The following is a 25762-nucleotide window of genomic DNA, read 5'->3' as shown; positions in this document are numbered from 1 at the left end:
CACTCCCCCGGATGCAATGTCTGCCGACTCAGAAAATCCGCTTCCCAATTTTCCACTCCTGGGATGTGGATAGCAGACAGGTGGCAGGAGTGAGACTCCGCCCAAAGAATAATTTTGGTTACTTCTTCCATCGCTAGGGAACTTCTTGTTCCCCCCTGATGGTTGATGTACGCAACAGTCGTCATGTTGTCTGATTGAAACCGTATGAACCTGGTCCTCGCAAGCTGGGGCCAGGCCTGGAGAGCATTGAATATCGCTCTCAGTTCCAGAATATTTATCGGTAGAAGAGATTCTTCCCGAGACCAAAGACCCTGAGCTTTCAGGGATCCCCAGACCGCGCCCCAGCCTATCAGACTGGCGTCGGTCGTGACAATGACCCACTCTGGTCTGTGGAACATCATCCCTTGAGACAGATTGTCCAGGGACAGCCACCAACGGAGTGAGTCTCTGGTCCTCTGATTTACTTGTATCTTCGGAGACAAGTCTGTATAGTCCCCATTCCACTGACTGAGCATGCACAGTTGTAATGGTCTTAGATGAATGCGCGCAAAAGGAACTATGTCCATCGCCGCCACCATCAAACCGATCACTTCCATGCACTGAGCTATGGAAGGAAGAGGAACGGAATGAAGTATCCGACAAGAGTCCAGAAGCTTTGTTTTTCTGGCCTCTGTTAGAAAGATCCTCATTTCTAAGGAGTCTATAATTGTTCCCAAGAAGGGAACCCTTGTTGACGGGGATAGAGAACTCTTTTCCACGTTCACTTTCCAGCCGTGAGATCTGAGAAAGGCCAGGACAATGTCCGTGTGAGCCTTTGCTTGAGGAAGGGACGACGCTTGAATCAGAATGTCGTCCAGGTAAGGTACTACTGCAATGCCCCTTGGTCTTAGCACCGCTAGAAGGGACCCTAGTACCTTTGTGAAAATCCTTGGAGCAGTGGCTAATCCGAAAGGAAGCGCCACGAACTGGTAATGTTTGTCCAGGAATGCAAACCTTAGGAACCGATGATGTTCCTTGTGGATAGGAATATGTAGATACGCATCCTTTAAATCCACCGTGGTCATGAATTGACCTTCCTGGATGGAAGGAAGGATAGTTCGAATGGTTTCCATCTTGAACGATGGGACCTTGAGAAATTTGTTTAAGATCTTGAGATCTAGGATTGGTCTGAACGTTCCCTCTTTTTTGGGAACTATGAACAGATTGGAGTAGAACCCCATCCCTTGTTCTCTTAATGGAACAGGATGAATCACTCCCATTTTTAACAGGTCTTCTACACAATGTAAGAACGCCTGTCTTTTTATGTGGTCTGAAGACAACTGAGACCTGTGGAACCTCCCCCTTGGGGGAAGTCCCTTGAATTCCAGAAGATAACCCTGGGAGACTATTTCTAGCGCCCAAGGATCCAGAACATCTCTTGCCCAAGCCTGAGCGAAGAGAGAGAGTCTGCCCCCCACCAGATCCGGTCCCGGATCGGGGGCCAATATTTCATGCTGTCTTGGTAGCAGTGGCAGGTTTCTTGGCCTGCTTTCCCTTGTTCCAGCCTTGCATTGGTCTCCAAGCTGGCTTGGCCTGAGAAGTATTACCCTCTTGCTTAGAGGACGTAGCACCTTGGGCTGGTCCGTTTTTACGAAAGGGACGAAAATTAGGTCTATTTTTTGCCTTGAAAGGCCGATCCTGAGGAAGGGCGTGGCCCTTACCCCCAGTGATATCAGAGATAATCTCTTTCAAGTCAGGACCAAACAACGTTTTCCCCTTGAAAGGAATGTTTAGTAGCTTGTTCTTGGAAGACGCATCAGCCGACCAAGATTTCAACCAAAGCGCTCTGCGCGCCACAATAGCAAACCCAGAGTTCTTAGCCGCTAACTTAGCCAATTGCAAAGAGGCGTCTAGAGTGGAAGAATTAGCCAATTTGAGAGCATTGATTCTGTCCATAATCTCCTCATAAGGAGGAGAGTCACTATCGAGCACCTTAAGCAGTTCATCAAACCAGAAATATGCGGCAGTAGTGACAGGGACAATGCATGAAATGGGTTGTAGAAGGTAATCTAAAACAGTGCCTGCCGATATTATTATATCAAAATACCCAGATAAAATGATTCCTCAGGGCTAAATATGTGTTAATAATCAATCGATTTAGCCCAGAAAAAGTCTACAGTTTAAATAAGCCCTTGTGAAGCCCTTATTTACAATCGTAATAAACATGGCTTACCGGATCCCATAGGGAAAATGACAGCTTCCAGCATTACATCGTCTTGTTAGAATGTGTCATACCTCAAGCAGCAAGAGACTGCAAACTGTTCCCCCAACTGAAGTTAATTGCTCTCAACAGTCCTGTGTGGAACAGCCATGGATTTTAGTTACGGTTGCTAAAATCATTTTCCTCATACAAACAGAATTCTTCATCTCTTTTCTGTTTCTGAGTAAATAGTACGTACCAGCACTATTTGAAAATAACAAACTCTTGATTGAATAATGAAAAACTACAGTTAAACACTAAAAAACTCTAAGCCATCTCCGTGGAGATGTTGCCTGTACAACGGCAAAGAGAATGACTGGGGTAGGCGGAGCCTAGGAGGGATCATGTGACCAGCTTTGCTGGGCTCTTTGCCATTTCCTGTTGGGGAAGAGAATATCCCACAAGTAAGGATGACGCCGTGGACCGGACACACCTATGTTGGAGAAAGAGCATTTGGATGTGGGGAATGAAGGACAGATTTGAGTCAAGCGTGACTCCGAGGCAGCGGACTTGGGGTGATGGGGAGATAGTGGTGCCGCCAACAGTGATAGAAAAATTAGAGACTGGAGTGGAGCTAGAGGGGGGAATTAGAAGTAGTTCGGTCTTGGACATATTTATTTTTAGGTGGTGAGAGGCCATCCAGGAGGAAATGCCAGATAGGCAGTCGCTGATGTGAGAGTTGACAGAAGGTGAGAGTGCAGGGGTGGAAAGGTAGATCTGGGTATCATCAGCATAGAGGTGATAGCTGAAGCCATAGCTGTTGATAAGTTTACCCAGTGAAGAAGTGTAAATAGAGAAGAGTAGAGGACCCAGGACAGAGCCTTGAGGTACTCCAACAGACAGGGACAATAGAGAGGAGGAGTCACCAGCAAAAGACACTGAGAAGGATCTGTTAGAGAGATAAGAGTGAATCCAGGAGAGGGCAGTGTCACAGAGACCAAGAGAACTGAGAGACCGTAGGAGAAGGGGATGGTCAACAGTGTCAAAGGCAGCAGATAGGTCAAGTAAGATGAGTATAGAGTAGTAGCCTTTGTTTTTAGCAGAAAGGAGATTTTTAGTAACCTTGATGAGGGCAGTCTCAGTTGAGTGTTGGGACGGAAGCCAGATTGCAGGGGGTCAAGCAATGATTTGGAGGACAGACAGTGGGTTAGGCGATTGAAAACTAGTTTTTCAAGGAGTTTTGAAGCTAGTGGGGAGCAGTGATATGGGGCGGTAGTTTGCAGGGAAGTTAGGGTCGAGGGAGGGTTTTTTGAGGATGGGGGTGACCTTCGCATGTTTGAAGGAGGCAGGGAATGAGCCAGTAGAAAGTGATAGGTTAAATATGTGAGTAAGAGCCGGAGTGAGGGTGGTAGACAGAGGAGGGATTAGATGTGAAGGAATAGGGTCAAGTGGGCAGGTAGTGAGGTGTGAGGAAGACAAAAGGGAAGCCACTTCACTCTCAGTGGTTGGGAGGAGGGTGCAGAGAGTGGCAGAGGGGGTGAATGGAAGCGGAGTTGGGAGATTGCAGGTTTGTGTTGGGATGTTTCCTCGGATTGCAAGTGTTTTATTGAGAAAATAGTCAGCGAGGTCTTGAGCACTGAATGCAGATGAGGGGGGTGGTGCAGGTGGGTAGAGGAGAGAGTTGAAAATAGAGAAGAGTCTTTTAGGGTTTGAGGAGTGAGTGGATATAAGAGAGGAGAAGTAGGTTTGCTTAGCTAAGCGAAGAGCAGAGGTGTAAGAGTAGAGAATGAACTTATAGTGCATGAAATCATGTTCAGAGAGGGATTTCCTCCAGACACGCTCAGCAGTGCAGGAGTATTTTTGTAGGCGACGCGTTTGTTGGCAGTGCCAGGGTTGGAGCTGACGACGTGGGGCATTGCGAGGTTGGGGTGGAGCGATAGTGTCAAGTGCAGCAGAGAGAGTATTGTTATAGTGGGTTATAGCAAGGTCAGGGCAGGATATCGTGGAAGTGTGGGGGAGGTGTAGTTGAATAAGATTTGGGGAGCGTCCACAGTGTGCAGATTTCTGCTGGTGCGGGGGCGAGAGGGGGAAGTAGGTTTAGTATCTATATTAGGATTAAAGGTGAGCAGATGGTGGTCTGAGATGGGAAATGGGGGACATGCAACATTAGAGAGAGCGCAGAGATAGGAGAATACCAGATCAATTGAGTGTCCATCACGGTGGGTAGGGAATAGGGTGGATTGTGAGTGAGAGAAGTTTAGAGGCAGCAGGGGCAGATGGGTTGTCAATGGGGATGTTGAAGTCCCCTAGGATTAGAGCAGGTGTATTTGTAAAGTAAGGAAGCCAGGCAGCAAAGTTGTCAAGGAATTGGGAAGTTGGTCCAGGGGGGCGATAGATAACTGCCACTCAGAGAGAGAGGGGAGAACAGGCGAATGCAGTGGACTTCAAAGGAAGAAAAGGAGAGAGATGGAAATGGGGATAGGTACTGATAGGAGCAGGAAGGGGAGAGTAAGATGCCAACACCGCCACCGTGTCTCTCACATGGCCTAGGTGTGTGGCTAAAGTGAAGACCACCGTGTGTGAGAGCAGCAATGGAAGCAGTGTCAGAGGAAGATAGCCAGGTTTCAGTAATTGCTATCCATGGTGCTGAACCTAAACCTAGGGTCTGGCTTCTAAGCTTTAAATACCTTCTTTTTAAATAAAGATAGCAATAAAAATAATTGATAATAGGAGTAAATTAGAAAGTTGCTTAAAATTGCATGCTCTATCTGAATCATTAAATAAAAAAATGTGGGTTTAGTATCCCTTTAAGCCAAAACACTAAAGGGACATTAAAAACCTCTTGCATTATTGTAAAATTGATTTACCATCAAGGAGTTTCCAATGACTTATTGTACAATTGCAGAGTATAAAATATATATCGGAAATTGCTCCTCTAGGTTTACTTTTGTACATTAGCCATTTTTGCTCATTGAAAACACAGCCCATTTAAAAGGCTAAGCTTGCAGAACGAGCAGACATCCTTATCGTATACATTTCTCTAAACACACATGCCTCTATCTTTTTCTCCATACACACTAGCTGAATACTTAGACCAATAAAATTAACATGTTCGCATGTGTCACTTCCAGCCCACTGGGCTGCTACTGACTATTCCTTTCCTTTAGAGAATAAAAAAAACACATATATTATGCTTACGTGATAATTTCCTTTTCTTCCTTTGGAAAGAGTGCACAGCTGCATTCATTACTTTTGGGACATAAGAACCTGGCCACCAGGAGGCAAAGACACCCCAACCAAAGGGTTAAATACTCCTCCCATTTCCCTCATCTCCCAGTCATTCTGCCGAGGAACTATAAACAGTAGAAGAAATATCAGGGTGAAAAAAGGTGCCAGAAGAACAAAAAAAAAAAAAAAAAAAAAGACGCCCCACGCAGAAAAAAAAGGGGGTGGGGGGAATCATCAGGTAAGCATAATTTATGTTTTTCTTCCTAATTGGAAAGAGTCTACAGCTGCATTCATTACTTTTGGGAAAACAATACCCAAGCTAAAGAGGCTGAATGCCAAAACGAGAGGGTACAATAGGCGGCCCATTCTGAGGGCACCAAGCCAGAAATCACTACCCAACAAAAACCCTGCTTTGTCCGAAGCCGAGAAAACTTTGAAAAGGAAAGGCCCCAAGGGCACTGACCCGCAGATAGTCCAGAAGCCTAGCTAGAGACCGCAAAATCGGACTCAACTGAGCCAACAGTCCTCCAGGAGACACCGTCGCCCAACAGGCGGTCCCTCATCAAGGGATAAGGCAAAGAAGAACCGAAATGTCACCACAAAATCCATAAAAGGGAAACCTCCAATAGCAAGCCCAGCTCACAAAGAACCAAATGGGTCCTGACAGACAAGGGGAGGCTACGCTCAGACAAAGCAGAAACCAGAGGTTTAGGACCGGGTCTCGAAACAGAGAAACCTCTCTCTCAACATCATGCAAAAGCACCGAAAGACAACTGAAGACGGAGTCCTCACATCGTCAGAACTAAGAATACTATAGTATTCAGACAAAAAAAGAACGTGCAACAGACCCAGACAAAAAACCCTGAGTCAAGAACACGCAGCCATCATTAGGATGACACAGAAGAATCCTTGCTGAGAAGTAAAAAGCAGCCAGCAAGAGAACAGATTGCAAAAGGAGAAAACCAGACAGAGGGCACACTTCCAGGCAATCGAAGCCGCTAGACCTACACACAGGGCTCCAAAAGGGGAAGCACATAACCTCAACGAGACCCACTGCACCCCCAAGAGAGAGAGAGAGGTTACACCCAGAACCCGAAGGTGAATGGTAACCCAAGACCCTCAGCTTGTAAACCCAGGGGGCTAGCTACAATGCCAACCTAGATTCTGAAGATGACAACGCATCTCAGAACCCACTCCCAACCGGGCCAGCCCAAGCATCGGTAGGTCTTGAAAACAGAACAGAAGAACCCCAGCACCAGCTCAAAAACGAGCGGAAGAATGGCCACATCCATCCCAACAGAACACGGTGCCAACCCAACTCCATAGAAACAGACAACAAGGCCGTAGACCCTAAGGAATCTAATAAAAGGTCCACCATAGTCTCAACACGGAGCCAGCAAGACCCCAGATGTAACGTAACAATCCAGAGAAAAACACCCCTCTTTGAAAGGTTAACTCTCAGTTCCAACCTCCTGAATCCAAGAGAATCCCTAAAAAAACATAATTTATGCTTACCTGATAAATTTATTTCTCTTGTGGTGTATCCAGTCCACGGATCATCCATTACTTGTGGGGATATTCTCCTTTCCAACAGGATGTTGCAAAAGGATCACCCACAGCAGAGCTGCTATATAGCTCCTCCCCTAACTGCCATATCCAGTCATTCGACCGAAACAAGCCGAGAAAGGAGAAACCATAGGGTGCAGTGGTGACTGTAGTTTAAATTAAAATTTAGACCTGCCTTAAAAAGACAGGGCGGGCCGTGGACTGGATACACCACAAGAGAAATAAATTTATCAGGTAAGCATGAATTATGTTTTCTCTTGTAAGGTGTATCCAGTCCACGGATCATCCATTACTTGTGGGATACCAATACCAAAGTTAAAGTACACGGATGAAGGGAGGGACAAGGCAGGCTTAAATGGAAGGAACCACTGCCTGTAGAACCTTTCTCCCAAAAATAGCCTCCGAAGAAGCAAAAGTATCAAATTTGTAAAATTTTGAAAAGGTATGAAGCGAAGACCAAATCGCCACCTTACAAATCTGTTCAACAGAAGCCTCATTCTTAAAGGCCCAGGTGGAATCCACAGCTCTATTAGAATGAGCTGTAATTCTTTCAGGGGGCTGCTGTCCAGCAGTCTCATAGGCTAAGCGTATTACGCTCCAAAGCCAAAACGAAAGAGAGGTTGCCGAAGCTTTTTGACCTCTCCTCTGTCCAGAGTAAATAACAAACAGTCCAGATTATGTAAAAGACGTTCCTTCTTTGAAGAAGGATTAGGACACAATGATGGAACAACAATCTCTTGATTGATATTCTTGTTAGAAACTACCTTAGGTAAAAACCCAGGTGTTGTACGCAGAACTACTTTATCTGAATGGAAAATCAGATAAGGAGAATCACATTGTAAGGCAGATAGCTCAGAGACTCTCCGAGCCGAGGAAATAGCCATCAAAAACAGAACTTTCCAAGATAAAAGTTTAATATCAATGGAATGAATGGGTTCAAACGGACCTCCTTGAAGAACTTTAAGAACCAAGTTTAAGCTCCATGGGGGAGCAACAGGTTTAAACACAGGCTTAATTCTAATCAAAGCCTGACAAAAAGCTTGAACGTCTGGAACTTCTGCCAGACGCTTGTGCAAAAGAATAGACAGAGCAGAAATCTGTCCCTTTTAAGAACTAGCTGATAATGCTTTTTCCAAACCCTCTTGGAGAAAGGACAATATCCTAGGAATCCTAACCTTACTCCATGAGTAATTCTTGGATTCACACCAATAGAAGGTATTTACGCCATATCTTATGGTAAATTTTCCTGGTAACAGGCTTTCGTGCCTGTATAAGGGTATCAATGACTGACTCGGAGAAGCCACGCTTTGATAGAATCAAGCGTTCAATCTCCATGCAGTCAGTCTCAGAGAAATTAGATTTGGATGATTGAAAGGACCTTGTAGTATAAGGTCTTGTCTCAGAGGCAGGGTCTATGGTGGAAAGGATGACATGTCCACTAGGTCTGCATACCAGGTCCTGCGTGGCCATGCAGGCGCTATCAAGATCACTGATGCTCTTTCCTGTTTGATTTTGGCAATCAGTCGAGGGAGCAGAGGAAACGGTGGAAACACATAAGCCAGGTTGAAGAACCACGGCGCTGCTAGTGCATCTATCAGTGCCGCTTCTGGGTCCCTGGACCTAGATCCATAACAAGGAAGCTTGGCATTCTGGCGAGACGCCATGAGATCCAGTTCTGGTTTGCCCCAACGATGAACCAATTGAGCAAACACCTCCAGATGGTGTTCCCACTCCCCCGGATGAAAAGTCTGACGACTTAGAAAATCCGCCTCCCAGTTGTCTACACCTGGGATATGGATTGCTGATAGGTGGCAAGAGTGAGTCTCTGCCCAGCAAATTATCTTGGAGACTTCTAACATCGCTAGGGAACTCCTGGTTCCCCCTTGATGGTTGATGTAAGCCACAGTCGTGATGTTGTCCGACTGAAATCTGATGAACCTCAGGGTTGCTAACTGAGGCCAAGCTAGAAGAGCACTGAATATTGCTCTTAACTCCAGAAAATGTATTGGGAGGAGTTTCTCCTCCTGAGTCCACGATCCCTGAGCCTTCAGGGAATTCCAGACTGCACCCCAACCTAGAAGGCTGGCATCTGTTGTTACAATTGGCCAATCTGGCCTGCGAAAGGTCATACCTTTGGACAGATGGACCAGAGATAGCCACCAGAGAAGAGAATCTCTGGTCTCTTGATCCAAATTTAGCAGAGGGGACAAATCTGTGTAATCCCCATTCCAGTGAACATGCATAGTTGCAGCGGTCTGAGATGTAGGCGCGCAAATGGCACTATGTCCATCGCCGTTACCATCAAGTCGATTACTTCCATACACTGAGCCACCGAAGGGCGCGGAATAGAATGAAGAACACGGCAAGATTTTAGAAGCTTTGATAACCTGGATTCTGTCAGGTAAATCTTCATTTCTACAAAATCTATCAGAGTCCCTAGGAAGGAGACTCTTGTGAGTGGGGATAGAGAACTCTTTTCCTCGTTCACCTTCCACCCATGTGACCTGAGAAATGCCAGAACTATGTCCGTATGTGACTTGGCAATCTGAAAGCTTGACGCCTGTATCAGGATGTCGTCCAGATAAGGGGCCACTGATATACCTCGCGGTCTTAGGCCCGCCAGAAGTGATCCCAGAACCTTTGTAAAGATTCTTGGAGCTGTAGCTAACCCGAAGGGAAGAGCCACAAATTGGTAATGCCTGTCTAGAAAGGCAAACCTTAGGAACCGATGATGATCTTTGTAAATCGGTATGTGAAGGTAAGCATCCTTCAAATCCACTGTGGTCATGTACTGACCCTCATGGATCATAGGTAGGATGGTCTGAATAGTTTCCATTTTGAACGATGGAACTCTGAGGAATTTGTTTAAGATCTTTAGATCCAAAATGGGTCTGAAGGTTCCCTCTTTTTTGGGAACCACAAACAGATTTGAATAAAAGCCCTGTCCCTGTTCCGTCTGTGGAACTGGACAGATCACTCCCATAACTAGGAGGTCTTGCACACAGCATAAGAATTCCTCTTTCTTTATATGGTTTACAGATAATCTCGAAAGGTGAAATCTCCCTTGAGGAGGGGAAGCTTTGAAGTCCAGAAGATATCCCTGAGATATGATCTCCAACGCCCAGGGATCCTGAACATCTCTTGCCCACGCCTGGGCGAAGAGAGAAAGTCTGCCCTCTACTAGATCCGTTACCGGATAGGGGGCCGTTCCTTCATGCTGTCTTAGAGGCAGCAGCAGGCTTTCTGGCCTGCTTGCCTTTGTTCCAGGACTGGTTAGGTTTCAAGCCCGGCTTGGATTGAGCAAAAGTTCCCTCTTGTTTTGTAGCAGAGGAAGTTGATGCTGCACCTGCCTTGAAATTTCGAAAGGCCTGAAAATTAGACTGTTTGGCCCTTGATTTGGCCCATTCCTGAGGAAGGGTATGACCCTTACCTCCAGTAATGTCAGCAATAATTTCCTTCAAACCAGGCCCGAATAGGGTCTGCCCCTTGAAGGGAATGTTAAGTAATTTAGACTTTGAAGTCACGTCAGCTGACCAAGATTTAAGCCATAGCGCCCTACGCGCCTGGATGGCGAATCCAGAATTCTTAGCCGTTAGTTTAGTCAAATGAACAATGGATTCAGAAACAAAAGAATTAGCTAGCTTAAGTGTTCTAAGCTTGTCAAGTATTTCAGTCAATGGAGTAGCTGTCTGAAAGGCCTCTTCCAGAGACTCAAACCAGAACGCCGCAGCAGCAGTGACAGGCGCAATGCATGCAAGGGGCTGCAGGATAAAACCTTGTTGAATAAACATTTTCTTAAGGTAACCTTCTAATTTTTTATCCATTGGATCTGAAAAAGCACAACTGTCCTCGACAGGGATAGTGGTACGCTTTGCTAAAGTAGAAACTGCTTATTCCACCTTAGGAACCGTCTGCCATAAGCCCCGTGTGGTGGCGTCTATTGGAAACATTTTTCTAAAAATAGGAGGGGGGGAAAACGGCACACCGGGTCTATCCCACTCCTTATTAATAATTTCTGTAAACCTTTTAGGAATTGGAAAAACATCAGTACACACCGGCACTGCATAGTATTTATCCAGTCTACACAATGTCTCTGGCACTGCAATTGTGTCACAGTCATTCAGAGCAGCTAATACCTCCCCAAGCAATACACGGAGGTTCTCAAGCTTAAATTTAAAAGTAGAAATATCTGAATCAGGTTTCCCCGAATCAGAAATGTCACCCACAGACTGAAGCTCTCCTTCCTCAGCTTCTGCATATTGTGACGCAGTATCAGACATGGGCCTTAAAGCATCTGCGCGCTCTGTATTACGTCTAACCCCAGAGCTTTCCTCTGAATTCAGGCAGTCTGGCTAATACCGCTGACAGGGTATTATCCATGATTGCCGCCATGTCCTGCAAAGTAATCGTTATGGGCGTCTATGATGTACTTGGCGCCATTTTAGCGTGAGTCCCTTGAGCGGGAGTCAAAGGGTCCGACGCGTGGGGAGAGTTAGTCGGCATAACATCCCCCTCGTCAGAATCCTCTGGTGATAATTCTATTAAAGATAACAGCTGATCTTTATTGTTTAAAGTGAAATCAATACATTTAGTACACATTCTCCTGTGGGGTTCCACCATGGCTTTTAAACATAATGAACAAGGAGTTTCCTCTATGTCAGACATGTTTGTACAGACTAGCAATGAGACTAGCAAGCTTGGAAAACACTTTAAATCAAGTTAACAAGCAATATAAAAAAACGTTACTGTGCCTTTAAAAGAAACAAATTTTGCCAAAATTTGAAATAACAGTGAAAAAAGGCAGTTAAACTAACGAAATGTTTACAGTGTATGTAACAAGTTAGCAGAGCATTGCACCCACTTGCAAATGGATGATTAACCCCTTAATACAAAAAACAGATTAACAAAACGAAAAATAAGTTTTTTAAACAGTCATAACAACTGCCACAGCTCCACTGTGGCTTTACCTTCCTCAATACACAACTTTTGAAGCCTTTTGAGCCCTTCAGAGATGTCCTATAGCATGCAGGGGACTGCTGAGGGAAGCTGAATGTCTCTGTCTGTAATTTTAACTGCGCAAAAAAGTGCTAAAATAGGCCCCTCCCACTCATATTACAACAGTGGAAAGCCTCAGGAAACTGTTTCTAGGCAAAAATCAAGCCAGCCATGTGGAAAAAACTAGGCCCCAATAAGTTTAATCACCAAAGCATATATAAAAACGATTAAACATGCCAGCAAACGTTTTATATTGCACATTAATCAGAGTATATACCTCTGATAGCAAGCCTGATACTAGTCGCTATTAAATCACTGTATTTAGGCTTAACTTACATTAATCCGGTATCAGCAGCATTTTCTAGCAATTCCATCCCTAGATGCTTAAACTGCACATACCTTATTGAAGGATACCCTGCACGCTATTCTCCCTCTGAAGTTACCTCACTCCTCAGACATATGTGAGAACAGCAGTGGATCTTAGTTACTTCTGCTAAGATCATAGAAAACGCAGGCAGATTCTTCTTCTAAATGCTGCCTGAGATAAAATAGTACAACTCCGGTACCATTTAAAAACAAACTCTTGATTGAAGAAAAAACTAACTATATTACAACACTTTCCTCTTACTACCTCCATTAGGACACAATGATGGAACAACAATCTCTTGATTGATATTCCTGTTAGAAACCACCTTAGGTAAAAACCCAGGTTTGGTACGCAGAACTACCTTGTCTGAATGAAAAATCAGATAAGGAGAATCACAATGTAAGGCAGATAACTCAGAGATTCTTCGAGCCGAGGAAATAGCCATCAAAAACAGAACTTTCCAAGATAAAAGTTTAATATCAATGGAATGAAGGGGTTCAAACGGAACTCCCTGAAGAACTTTAAGAACCAAGTTTAAGCTCCACGGGGGAGCAGCAGTTTTAAACACAGGCTTAATCCTAACCAAAGCCTGACAAAACGCCTGGACGAAGGGAACTTCTGCCAGACGCTTGTGCAAAAGAATAGACAGAGCAGAGATCTGTCCTTTTAAAGAACTAGCTGATAAGCCTTTGTCCAAACCCTCTTGGAGAAAGGACAATATCCTAGGAATCCTAACCTTACTCCATGAGTAACTCTTGGATTCACACCAATAAAGATATTTACGCCATATCTTATGGTAGATTTTCCTGGTGACAGGCTTCCGAGCCTGTATTAAGGTATCAATGACTGACTCGGAGAAGCCACGCCTTGATAGAATCAAGCGTTCACTCTCCATGCAGTCAGTCTCAGAGAAATTAGATTTGGATGATTGAAAGGACCTTGTATTAGAAGGTCCTGCCTCAGAGGCAGAGTCCATGGTAGAAGAGATGACATGTCCACGAGGTCTGCATACCAGGTCCTGCGTGGCCACGCAGGCGCTATCAGAATCACTGATGCTCTCTCCTGTTTGATTTTGGCAATCAGTCGAGGGAGCAGAGGAAACGGTGGAAACACATAGGCCAGGTTGAAGAACCAAGGAGCTGCTAGAGCATCTATCAGCGTTGCTCTCGGGTCCCTGGACCTGGATCCGTAACAAGGAAGCTTGGCGTTCTGGCGAGACGCCATGAGATCCAGTTCTGGTTTGCCCCAACGATAGACAAGTTGAGCAAACACCTCCGGATGGAGTTCCCACTCCCCCGGATGAAAAGTCTGACGACTTAGAAAATCCGCCTCCCAGTTCTCTACGCCTGGGATGTGGGTCGCTGACAGGTGGCAAGAGTGAGACTCTGCCCAGCGAATTATCTTTGAGACTTCTAACATCGCTAGGGAACTCCTGGTTCCCCCTTGATGGTTGATGTAAGCCACAGTCGTGATGTTGTCCGACTGAAGTCTGATGAACCTCAGTGTTGCCAACTCAGGCCAAGCTAGAAGAGCATTGAATATTGCTCTTAACTCCAGAATATTTATTGGGAGGAGTTTCTCCTCCTGAGTCCACGATCCCTGAGCCTTCAGGGAGTTCCAGACTGTGCCCCAACCTAGAAGGCTGGCATCTGTTGTTACAATCGTCCAATCTGGCCTGCGAAAGGTCATACCCTTGGACAGATGGACCAGAGAAAGCCACCAGAGAAGAGAATCTCTTGTCTCTTGATCCAGATTTAGTAGAGGGGACAAATCTGAGTAATCCCCATTCCACTGACTTAGCATGCATAATTGCAGCGGTCTGAGATGCAGGCGCGCAAATGGCACTATGTCCATTGCCGCTACCATTAAGCCAATTACTTCCATGCACTGAGCCACTGACGGGCGTGGAATGGAATGAAGGACACGGCAAGCATTTAGAAGTTTTGATAACCTGGTCTCCGTCAGGTAAATTTTCATCTCTACAGAATCTATAAGAGTCCCTAGGAAGGAGACTCTTGTGAGTGGTGATAGAGAACTCTTTTTCACGTTCACTTTCCACCCATGCGACCTCAGAAATGCCAGAACTATCTCTGTATGAGACTTGGCAATTTGAAAGCTTGACGCCTGCATCAGGATGTCGTCTAGATACGGAGCCACCGCTATGCCTCGCGGTCTTAGAACCGCCAGAAGTGAGCCCAGAACCTTTGTAAAAATTTTCGGGGCAGTGGCCAACCCGAAGGGAAGAGCTACAAATTGGTAATGCCTGTCTAGAAAGGAAAACCTTAGGAACCAATGATGATCTTTGTGAATCGGTATGTGAAGGTAGGCATCCTTTAAGTCTACTGTGGTCATGTACTGACCCTCTTGGATCATGGGTAGGATGGTCCGAATAGTTTCCATTTTGAATGATGAAACTCTGAGGAATTTGTTTAAGATCTTTAGATCCAAGATTGGTCTGAAGGTTCCCTCTTTCTTGGGAACCACAAACAGATTTGAATAAAATCCCTGTCCGTGTTCCGCCCGCGGAACTGGATGGATCATTTCCATTACTAGGAGGTCTTGCACACAGCTTAGGAATGCCTCTTTCTTTATCTGGTTTGCTGATAACCTTGAAAGATAAAATCTCCCTTGTGGAGGAGAAGCTTTGAAGTCCAGAAGATATCCCTGAGATATGATCTCCAACGCCCAGGGATCTTTAACATCTCTTGCCCACGCCTGGGCGAAGAGAGAAAGTCTGCCCCCCACTAGATCCGTTTCCGGATAGGGGGTCGTTCCTTCATGCTGTCTTGGGGGCAGCAGCAGGCTTTCTGGCCTGCTTGCCCTTGTTCCAGGACTGGTTAGGTTTCCAGGCCTGTCTGGAATGAGCAACAGTTCCCTCTTGTTTTGAAGCGGAGGAAGTTGATGCTGCTCCTGCATGAAATCTCGAAAGGCACGAAAATTAGACTGTTTGGCCTTTGATTTGGCCCTGTCCTGAGGAAGGGTATGACCCTTGCCTCCAGTAATGTCAGCTATAATTCAAGGTCTGCCCCTTGAAAGGAATGTTGAGTAATTTAGACATTGAAGTCATGTCAGCTGACCAGGATTTAAGCCATAGCGCCCTACGCGCATGGATGGCAAATCCGGAATTCTTAGCCGTTAGTTTAGTCAAATGAACAATGGCATCAGAAACAAATGAGTTAGCTAGCTTAAGTGTTCTAAGCTTGTCAATTTCATTCAATGGAGCTGTCTGGATGGTCTCTTCCAGAGCCTCAAACCAGAATGCCGCCGCAGCAGTGATAGGCGCAATGCATGCAAGTGGCTGTAAAATAAAACCTTGTTGAATAAACATTTTCTTAAGGTAACCCTCCAATTTTTTATCCATTGGATCTGAAAAAGCACAACTGTCCTCATCCAGGATAGTGGTACGCTTTGCTAAAGTAGAAACTGCTCCCTCCACCTTAGGGACCGTCTGCCATAATTCCCGTGTAGTGGCGTCTATTGGAAACATTTTTCTAAATATAGGAGGTGGGGAAAAGGGCACACCGGGTCTATCCCACTCCTTGCTAATAATTTCTGTAAGCCTTTTAGGTATAGGAAAAACGTCAGTACACACCGGCACCGCATAGTATCTATCCAGCCTACACAATTTCTCTGGAATTGCAACTGTGTTACAGTCATCCAGAGCAGCTAATACCTCCCCAAGCAATACACGGAGGTTCTCAAGCTTAAATTTAAAATTAGAAATCTCTGAATCAGGTTTCCCCGAGTCAGAGATGTCACCCACAGACTGAAGCTCTCCGTCCTCATGTTCTGCATATTGTGACACAGTATCAGACATGGCTCTAACAGCATTTGCGTGCTCTGTATCTCTCCTAACCCCAGAGCTATCGCGCTTGCCTCTTAATTCAGGCAATCTAGATAATACCTCTGACAGGGTATTATTCATGATTGCAGCCATGTCCTGCAAGGCCCAGAGGCAGAAGTTTTTTACACTTTCTGCGATGAGATTTTTTTTTAAACATTTTTCTGCAGGTTATTTTAAAATAAAATTCAATTTTAGATTAGGCAGTAACACTAAAGCACCAATTCAGTTGCAATGTGTTGATTAACTGGAGAATAAAGCAATTGTAAACGTTTTATAATATAATGCAGCAGTTGAAAATCGGATTGCAAATTAGCATCAGACAAAAAAATAATAATTGCAAAATGTCTCTTGAATACATGTGTTTCCTTTTCTTTCAATCTAGCATAGAAATGTAGTAATAAAAAAGGTGCATTGCTCATAAGAATGTCACTCAGAAAACACACCTTTGCCGACTGGGAAAAGTTAGGGGGCTGAGAGCCAGTGAACACTGCAGAGCCAGTCAATACTGCATATTTGACTTTTCACTTTAAACAGCACTGTGGATGCGCTGTGTTAAGAAAAACTTACACAGTGCTGCCAGAGCAAAGCTCTTTTTGAAGAGAACAGCCTGATGTGGAGCAGTGCTGCAAAGTTAAAGCAGTAACAGTTCCTGCATGTGCCCTGTTCTTTCTGCAGACATACTGCATTTTCTGCGATGACATCTCAGATCACTGCATGTTCTGCCTTGGGGCTGCAAGGTAATCGCTATGGGCGTCCCTGATGTAATTGGTGCCATATTAGAGTGCGTCCCCTGAGCGGGAGGCGAAGGGTCTGACACGTGGGGAGAATTAGTCGGCATAACTTCCCCCTCGACAGAACCCTCTGGTGATAATTCTTTTATAGATAAAGACTGATCTTTACTGTTTAAGGTGAAATCAACACATTTAGTACACATTCTCCTATGGGGCTCCACCATGGCTTTCAAACATAATGAACAAGTAGGTTCCTTTGTGTCAGACATGTTTAAACAGACTAGCAATGAGACTAGCAAGCTTGGAAAACACTTTAAAACAAGTTTACAAGCAATATAAAAAACGTTACTGCTCCTTTAAGAAACACAAATTTTCCCAAATTTTGAAATAACAGTGAAAAAATGCAGTTACACTAACAAAATTTTTACAGTGTATGTAATAAGTTAGAGCATTGCACCCACTTGCAAATGGATGATTAACCCCTTAATACCAAAAACGGAATAACAAACGTTTTTTAAACAGTCACAACAACTGCCACAGCTCTACTGTGGCTTTTTACCTCCCTAAATACGAGTTTTGAAGCCTTTTGAGCCATTCAGAGAAGTCCTGGATCATGCAGGAAGAAGCTGGATGTCTGTGTCTGTAATTTTTGCTGTGCAAAAAAACGCCAAAATAGGCCCCTCCCACTCATATTACAACAGTGGGAAGCCTCAGGGAACTGTTTCTAGGCAAAATTCAAGCCAGCCATGTGGAAAAAACTAGGCCCCAATAAGTTTTATCACCAAACATATGTAAAAAAACGATTAAACATGCCAGCAAAGTTTTAAAATACACTTTTATAAGAGTATGTATCTCTATTAATAAGCCTGATACCAGTCGCTATCACTGCATTTAAGGCTTTACTTACATTACTTCGGTATCAGCAGCATTTTCTAGAAAATTCCATCCCTAGAAAAATATTTTAACTGCACATACCTTATTGCAGGAAAACCTGCACGCTATTCCCCCTCTGAAGTTACCTCACTCCTCAGAATATGTGAGAACAGCAAAGGATCTTAGTTACTTCTGCTAAGATCATAGAAAACGCAGGCAGATTCTTCTTCTAAATACTGCCTGAGATAAACAGTACACTCCGGTACCATTTAAAAATAACAAACTTTTGATTGAAGAAATAAACTAAGTATAAAACACCACAGTCCTCTTACGACCTCCATCTTAGTTGAGAGTTGCAAGAGAATGACTGGATATGGCAGTGAGGGGAGGAGCTATATAGCAGCTCTGCTGTGGGTGATCCTCTTGCAACTTCCTGTTGGGAAGGAGAATATCCCACAAGTAATGGATGATACGTGGACTGGATACACTTAACAAGAGAAATTGTACACTTTATTGTTAAAGATCTATGTATAAGATAAATTGAACTGTCATTTTGTTAGCAACATTTGCATTGTTTCTCAGTCAAGGGGCACTTCAAAAAGTAATAAGTATTCTTTATCCTATATTATAAAAGGCCAGGTATGTTTGTCCAATGCAGTCATGCGCAGTAGAGACTGCAGCGCGAGACAAACATACCTGGCCATAAGGAAGGATCAGACAGCAGAGAGGGTGGGACCGCTGCACTACAGAAAGAAAAAGTTGAGAGCATCAGGGAAGTGGAAGGAGGGAGGGAGAGGGGATCCAAATGGATAGGGATTTTATCCGTGTACACGGGCTTTAAGACTAGTCTTAAGGCTATGACACACTGCAAAGCGATGCGGTGCAAGGCGAAGCAGCTGTTTCGCGCCGCATTGCTTCTAAAGTTTAATTATTTCAACTTGATCGCTCAGCTACGTGACCTAACGCAGCTGAGCACACAGAGATGAAAAACAGAATTTATGTTTACCTGATAAATTACTTTCTCCAACGGTGTGTCCGGTCCACGGCGTCATCCTTACTTGTGGGATATTCTCTTCCCCAACAGGAAATGGCAAAGAGCCCAGCAAAGCTGGTCACATGATCCCTCCTAGGCTCCGCCTTCCCCAGTCATTCGACCGACGTAAAGGAGGAATATTTGCATAGGAGAAACCATATGATACCGTGGTGACTGTAGTTAAAGAAAATAAATTATCAGACCTGATTAAAAAACCAGGGCGGGCCGTGGACCGGACACACCGTTGGAGAAAGTAATTTATCAGGTAAACATAAATTCTGTTTTCTCCAACATAGGTGTGTCCGGTCCACGGCGTCATCCTTACTTGTGGGAACCAATACCAAAGCTTTAGGACACGGATGAAGGGAGGGAGCAAATCAGGTCACCTAAATGGAAGGCACCACGGCTTGCAAAACCTTTCTCCCAAAAATAGCCTCAGAAGAAGCAAAAGTATCAAACTTGTAAAATTTGGTAAACGTGTGCAGTGAAGACCAAGTCGCTGCCTTACATATCTGATCAACAGAAGCCTCGTTCTTGAAGGCCCATGTGGAAGCCACAGCCCTAGTGGAATGAGCTGTGATTCTTTCAGGAGGCTGCCGTCCGGCAGTCTCATAAGCCAATCTGATGATGCTTTTAATCCAAAAAGAGAGAGAGGTAGAAGTTGCTTTTTGACCTCTCCTTTTACCAGAATAAACAACAAACAAGGAAGATGTTTGTCTAAAATCCTTTGTAGCATCTAAATAGAATTTTAGAGCGCGAACAACATCCAAATTGTGCAACAAACGTTCCTTCTTTGAAACTGGATTCGGACACAAAGAAGGCACGACTATCTCCTGGTTAATGTTTTTGTTAGAAACAACTTTCGGAAGAAAACCAGGTTTAGTACGTAAAACCACCTTATCTGCATGGAACACCAGATAAGGAGGAGAACACTGCAGAGCAGATAATTCTGAAACTCTTCTAGCAGAAGAAATTGCAACCAAAAACAAAACTTTCCAAGATAATAACTTAATATCAACGGAATGTAAGGGTTCAAACGGAACCCCCTGAAGAACTGAAAGAACTAAATTGAGACTCCAAGGAGGAGTCAAAGGTTTGTAAACAGGCTTGATTCTAACCAGAGCCTGAACAAAGGCTTGAACATCTGGCACAGCTGCCAGCTTTTTGTGAAGTAACACAGACAAGGCAGAAATCTGTCCCTTCAAGGAACTTGCAGATAATCCTTTCTCCAATCCTTCTTGAAGAAAGGATAGAATCTTAGGAATTTTTACCTTGTCCCAAGGGAATCCTTTAGATTCACACCAACAGATATATTTTTTCCATATTTTGTGGTAAATTTTTCTAGTTACAGGCTTTCTGGCCTGAACAAGAGTATCAATAACAGAATCTGAGACCCCTCGCTTTGATAAGATCAAGCGTTCAATCTCCAAGCAGTCAGTTGGAGTGAGACCAGATTCGGATGTTCGAACGGACCTTGAACAAGAAGGTCTCGTCTCAAAGGTAGCTTCCATGGTGGAGCCGATGACATATTCACCAGGTCTGCATACCAAGTCCTGCGTGGCCACGCAGGAGCTATCAAGATCACCGATGCCCTCTCCTGATTGATCCTGGCTACCAGCCTGGGGATGAGAGGAAACGGCGGGAATACATAAGCTAGTTTGAAGGTCCAAGGTGCTACTAGTGCATCTACTAGAGTCGCCTTGGGATCCCTGGATCTGGACCCGTAGCAAGGAACCTTGAAGTTCTGACGAGAGGCCATCAGATCCATGTCTGGAATGCCCCACAGTTGAGTAATTTGGGCAAAGATTTCCGGATGGAGTTCCCACTCCCCCGGATGTAAGGTCTGACGACTCAGAAAATCCGCTTCCCAATTTTCCACTCCTGGGATGTGGATTGCAGACAAGTGGCAGGAGTGAGTCTCCGCCCATTGAATGATTTTGGTCACTTCTTCCATCGCCAGGGAACTCCTTGTTCCCCCCTGATGGTTGATGCACGCAACAGTCGTCATGTTGTCTGATTGAAACCGTATGAACTTGGCCTTTGCTAGCTGAGGCCAAGCCTTGAGAGCATTGAGTATAGCTCTTAGTTCCAGAATGTTTATCGGTAGAAGAGATTCTTCCCGAGACCAAAGACCCTGAGCTTTCAGGGGTCCCCATACCGCGCCCCAGCCCATCAGACTGGCGTCGGTCGTGACAATGACCCACTCTGGTCTGCGGAAGCTCATCCCCTGTGACAGGTTGTCCAGGGACAGCCACCAACGGAGTGAATCTCTGGTCCTCTGATTTACTTGTATCGTCGGAGACAAGTCTGTATAGTCCCCATTCCACTGACTGAGCATGCACAGTTGTAATGGTCTTAGATGAATGTGCGCAAAAGGAACTATGTCCATTGCCGCTACCATCAAACCTATTACTTCCATGCACTGCGCTATGGAAGGAAGAGGAACGGAATGAAGTATTTGACAAGAGTTTAGAAGTTTTGTTTTTCTGGCCTCTGTCAGAAAAATCCTCATTTCTAAGGAGTCTATTATTGTTCCCAAGAAGGGAACCCTTGTTGACGGAGATAGAGAACTCTTTTCTACGTTCACTTTCCATCCGTGAGATCTGAGAAAGGCCAGGACAATGTCCGTGTGAGCCTTTGCTTGAGGAAGGGACGACGCTTGAATCAGAATGTCGTCCAAGTAAGGTACTACTGCAATGCCCCTTGGTCTTAGCACCGCTAGAAGGGACCCTAGTACCTTTGTGAAAATCCTTGGAGCAGTGGCTAATCCGAACGGAAGTGCCACGAACTGGTAATGCTTGTCCAGGAATGCGAACCTTAGGAACCGATGATGTTCCTTGTGGATAGGAATATGTAGATACGCATCCTTTAAATCCACCGTGGTCATGAATTGACCTTCCTGGATGGAAGGAAGAATTGTTCGAATGGTTTCCATTTTGAACGATGGAACCTTGAGAAACTTGTTTAGGATCTTGAGATCTAAGATTGGTCTGAACGTTCCCTCTTTTTTGGGAACTACGAACAGATTGGAGTAGAACCCCATCCCTTGTTCTCCTAATGGAACAGGATGAATCACTCCCATTCTTAACAGGTCTTCTACACAATGTAAGAATGCCTGTTTTTTTATGTGGTCTGAAGACAATTGAGACCTGTGGAACCTCCCCCTTGGGGGAAGCCCCTTGAATTCCAGAAGATAACCTTGGGAGACTATTTCTAGCGCCCAAGGATCCAGAACATCTCTTGCCCAAGCCTGAGCGAAGAGAGAGAGTCTGCCCCCCACCAGATCCGGTCCCGGATCGGGGGCCAACATCTCATGCTGTCTTGGTAGCAGTGGCAGGTTTCTTGGCCTGCTTTCCCTTGTTCCAGCCTTGCATTGGTCTCCAGGCTGGCTTGGCTTGAGAAGTATTACCCTCTTGCTTAGAGGACGTAGCACTTGGGGCTGGTCCGTTTCTACGAAAGGGACGAAAATTAGGTTTATTTTTGGCCTTGAAAGACCTATCCTGAGGAAGGGCGTGGCCCTTGCCCCCAGTGATATCAGAGATAATCTCTTTCACGTCAGGGCCAAACAGCGTTTTCCCCTTGAAAGGAATGTTAAGCAATTTGTTCTTGGAAGACGCATCCGCTGACCAAGATTTTAACCAAAGCGCTCTGCGCGCCACAATAGCAAACCCAGAATTTTTCGCCGCTAACCTAGCCAATTGCAAAGTGGCGTCTAGGGTGAAAGAATTAGCCAATTTGAGAGCACGGATTCTGTCCATAATCTCCTCATAAGAAGGAGAATTACTAGTGATCGCCTTTTCTAGCTCATCGAACCAGAAACACGCGGCTGTAGTGACAGGGACAATGCATGAAATTGGTTGTAGAAGGTAACCTTGCTGAACAAACATCTTTTTAAGCAAACCTTCTAATTTTTTATCCATAGGATCTTTGAAAGCACAACTATCTTCTATGGGTATAGTGGTGCGTTTGTTTAGAGTAGAAACCGCCCCCTCGACCTTGGGGACTGTCTGCCATAAGTCCTTTCTGGGGTCGACCATAGGAAACAATTTTTTAAATATGGGGGGAGGGACGAAAGGTATACCGGGCCTTTCCCATTCTTTATTTACAATGTCCGCCACCCGCTTGGGTATAGGAAAATCTTCGGGGGGCCCCGGGACCTCTAGGAACTTGTCCATTTTACATAGTTTCTCTGGGATGACCAAATCTAAAACAGAGCAGTCGCGCTTTCGCTGATAAGTGGGCATTTTGGCTAAAATGTTTTTGATAGAATTATCCATTACAGCCGTTAATTGTTGCATAGTAAGGAGTATTGGCGCGCTAGATGTACTAGGGGCCTCCTGTGTGGGCAAGACTGGTGTAGACGAAGGAGGGGATGATGCAGTACCATGCTTACTCCCCTCACTTGAGGAATCATCTTGGGCATCATTTTCTCTAAATTTTGTGTCACATAAATCACATCTATTTAAATGAGAAGGAATCTTGGCTTCCCCACATTCAGAACACAGTCTATCTGGCAGTTCAGACATGTTAAACAGGCATAAACTTGATAACAAAGTACAAAAAACGTTTTAAAATAAAACCGTTACTGTCACTTTAAATTTTAAACTGAACACACTTTATTACTGCAATTGCGAAAAAGTATGAAGGAATACCAAAATTTCACCACAGTGTCTTAAAGCCTTAAAAGTATTGCACACCAAATTTGGAAGCTTTAACCCTTAAAATAACGGAACCAGAGCCGTTTTTATATTTAACCCCTTTACAGTCCCTGGTATCTGCTTTGCTGAGACCCAACCAAGCCCAAAGGGGAATACGATACCAAATGACGCCTTCAGAAAGTCTTTTCTATGTATCAGAGCTCCTCACACATGCCTCTGCATGTCATGCTTCTCAAAAACAAGTGCGCAATACAGGCGCGAAAATGAGACTCTGCCTATGATTAGGGAAAGCCCCTAGAGAATAAGGTGTCCAATACAGTGCCTGCCGGTTATTTTACAAAATTCCCAAGATTAAAATAATTCCTCAAGGCTATGGAGAATAAAATATGTTTATATATGAATCGATTTAGCCCAGAAAATGTCTACAGTCTTAAAAAGCCCTTGTGAAGCCCTTATTTACTGTCTTGTAATAAAAATGGCTTACCGGATCCCATAGGGAAAATGACAGCTTCCAGCATTACATCGTCTTGTTAGAATGTGTCATACCTCAAGCAGCAAAAGTCTGCTCACTGTTCCCCCAACTGAAGTTAATTCCTCTCAACAGTCCTGTGTGGAACAGCCATCGATTTTAGTAACGGTTGCTAAAATCATTTTCCTCTTACAAACAGAAATCTTCATCTCTTTTCTGTTTCAGAGTAAATAGTACATACCAGCAACTATTTTAAAATAACAAACTCTTGATTGAATAATAAAAACTACAGTTAAACACTAAAAAACTCTAAGCCATCTCCGTGGAGATGTTGCCTGTACAACGGCAAAGAGAATGACTGGGGAAGGCGGAGCCTAGGAGGGATCATGTGACCAGCTTTGCTGGGCTCTTTGCCATTTCCTGTTGGGGAAGAGAATATCCCACAAGTAAGGATGACGCCGTGGACCGGACACACCTATGTTGGAGAAATACAGGACACACTGAGCGCGCACAGCTGCATCAACACGCTGCGCAACACATCGCTTGCAGTATGTCACAGCCTTTATATATTCTGCAGTGGCCAGTAATCAGATAAAATTAAGCTGCTACACTGATTTAAAAAATCTGCAGAATGTAAAAGCGCTACTGAAATCTGCAGTAAATACTACAACCTCTTCTGAGAAATTAAAAAACAAAACTTTTCAAAGTTAAAGGAAAAAAATAAGTACATTGCAAAGTATTTTATACTACACATATTTTATGTGGAATTTTGTTTTTGAGTTTTATATGCCTTTAAGAAATGCTTAGCATTCTAATTAATAGCTTAGCATTTTTAAATTATTCCTATTCTTTGTTAAGAAAAAAGTATTTCCAAAAACACTGCAAGTTTTATGTACAAACACAGTTTGGTAAATGTTGTTATTACTTGTGCAATCTGAAAATTACAATTGAAAGTTACAGTACCTTGCCACATGTTTAAAGGCGTCCGCTATAACGGGTGCAAAGTCTTTTGTGAATTCTGGGCCTTTCCTTTTACTATTCTGAATGACGTCATTTGCCAGATAAAGGAATGTCAGTTTTCTATTGGACTTTGCTGAAAAACATAAAAACAAAAATAGTAATGGATAATGCAAGGAGTTCACTGTGAATACATTTATATACATACTGGCTTTTCAGTGGAAGAACCGTAGCACTCATTATCTAGTACTTATGTCATTACATTGTACTAAACCACCAGAAGCATCTCATATGCCCCATACAGCGGCATAATCTTGAACATATGCCAACATGTATGGCTATACCATACTGTTTATGTATGTATACTATTATATAGATTTTTTTTACAACATGTATGCCAAAAGTTATTCAAACTTTCAAAAGCCAGAAAATTAAAATCTTAAATACAGAATTGCATAATCAACAGATGAATAATAAAAAGACAATGCAATAAGCAGTGATTCCCCCCCCCAACAATATTACAAATTTATTTAAAATTCACTAGCCCCTTGTATCATGCAGCAGTCATCAGCCAATAGGCTTATATATGCAAGTAGTGGCTGATGCTTCAGAAAGTGTGCATATCAAAAGAGATAATTTGATAATGGAAGTAAATTAGAAAGTCTAATAAAACTGCATGCTCTTTCTGTACCAAGAAAGTTTAATTTTGATTTAAAGGGACAGTCTACACCAGAATTCTTATTGTTTAAAAATATAGATAATCCCTTTATTACCCATTCCTCAGTTTTGTATAACCAACACAGTTATATTTATATATGTTTTACCTCTGTGATTACCTTGTATCTAAGCCTCTGCAGACTGC

At 44.0% G+C, this 25762-nt stretch overlaps 1 protein-coding gene across 4 annotated transcripts in view; it reads right to left on the bottom strand.

Moving 5' to 3' along the window:
* The window catches only part of RPRD1A (regulation of nuclear pre-mRNA domain containing 1A), a 344197-nt gene that overhangs the window by 280346 nt on the left and 38089 nt on the right, over positions 1-25762 (bottom strand). For all 4 annotated transcript variants that reach the window (XM_053714407.1, XM_053714408.1, XM_053714409.1 and 1 more), the window contains exon 2: positions 24907-25036. In XM_053714407.1, the coding sequence (XP_053570382.1) occupies positions 24907-25036 (130 nt within the window). The remainder of the gene's footprint in view (positions 1-24906; positions 25037-25762) is intronic.

This window comes from Bombina bombina, chromosome 5 (assembly GCF_027579735.1).
Source record: "Bombina bombina isolate aBomBom1 chromosome 5, aBomBom1.pri, whole genome shotgun sequence".
NCBI classification, from domain to species: Eukaryota; Metazoa; Chordata; class Amphibia; order Anura; family Bombinatoridae; genus Bombina; species Bombina bombina.
The sequence above is the reverse complement of the archived record's forward strand: the minus strand, read 5'-3'. Positions and strand labels throughout refer to the sequence as shown.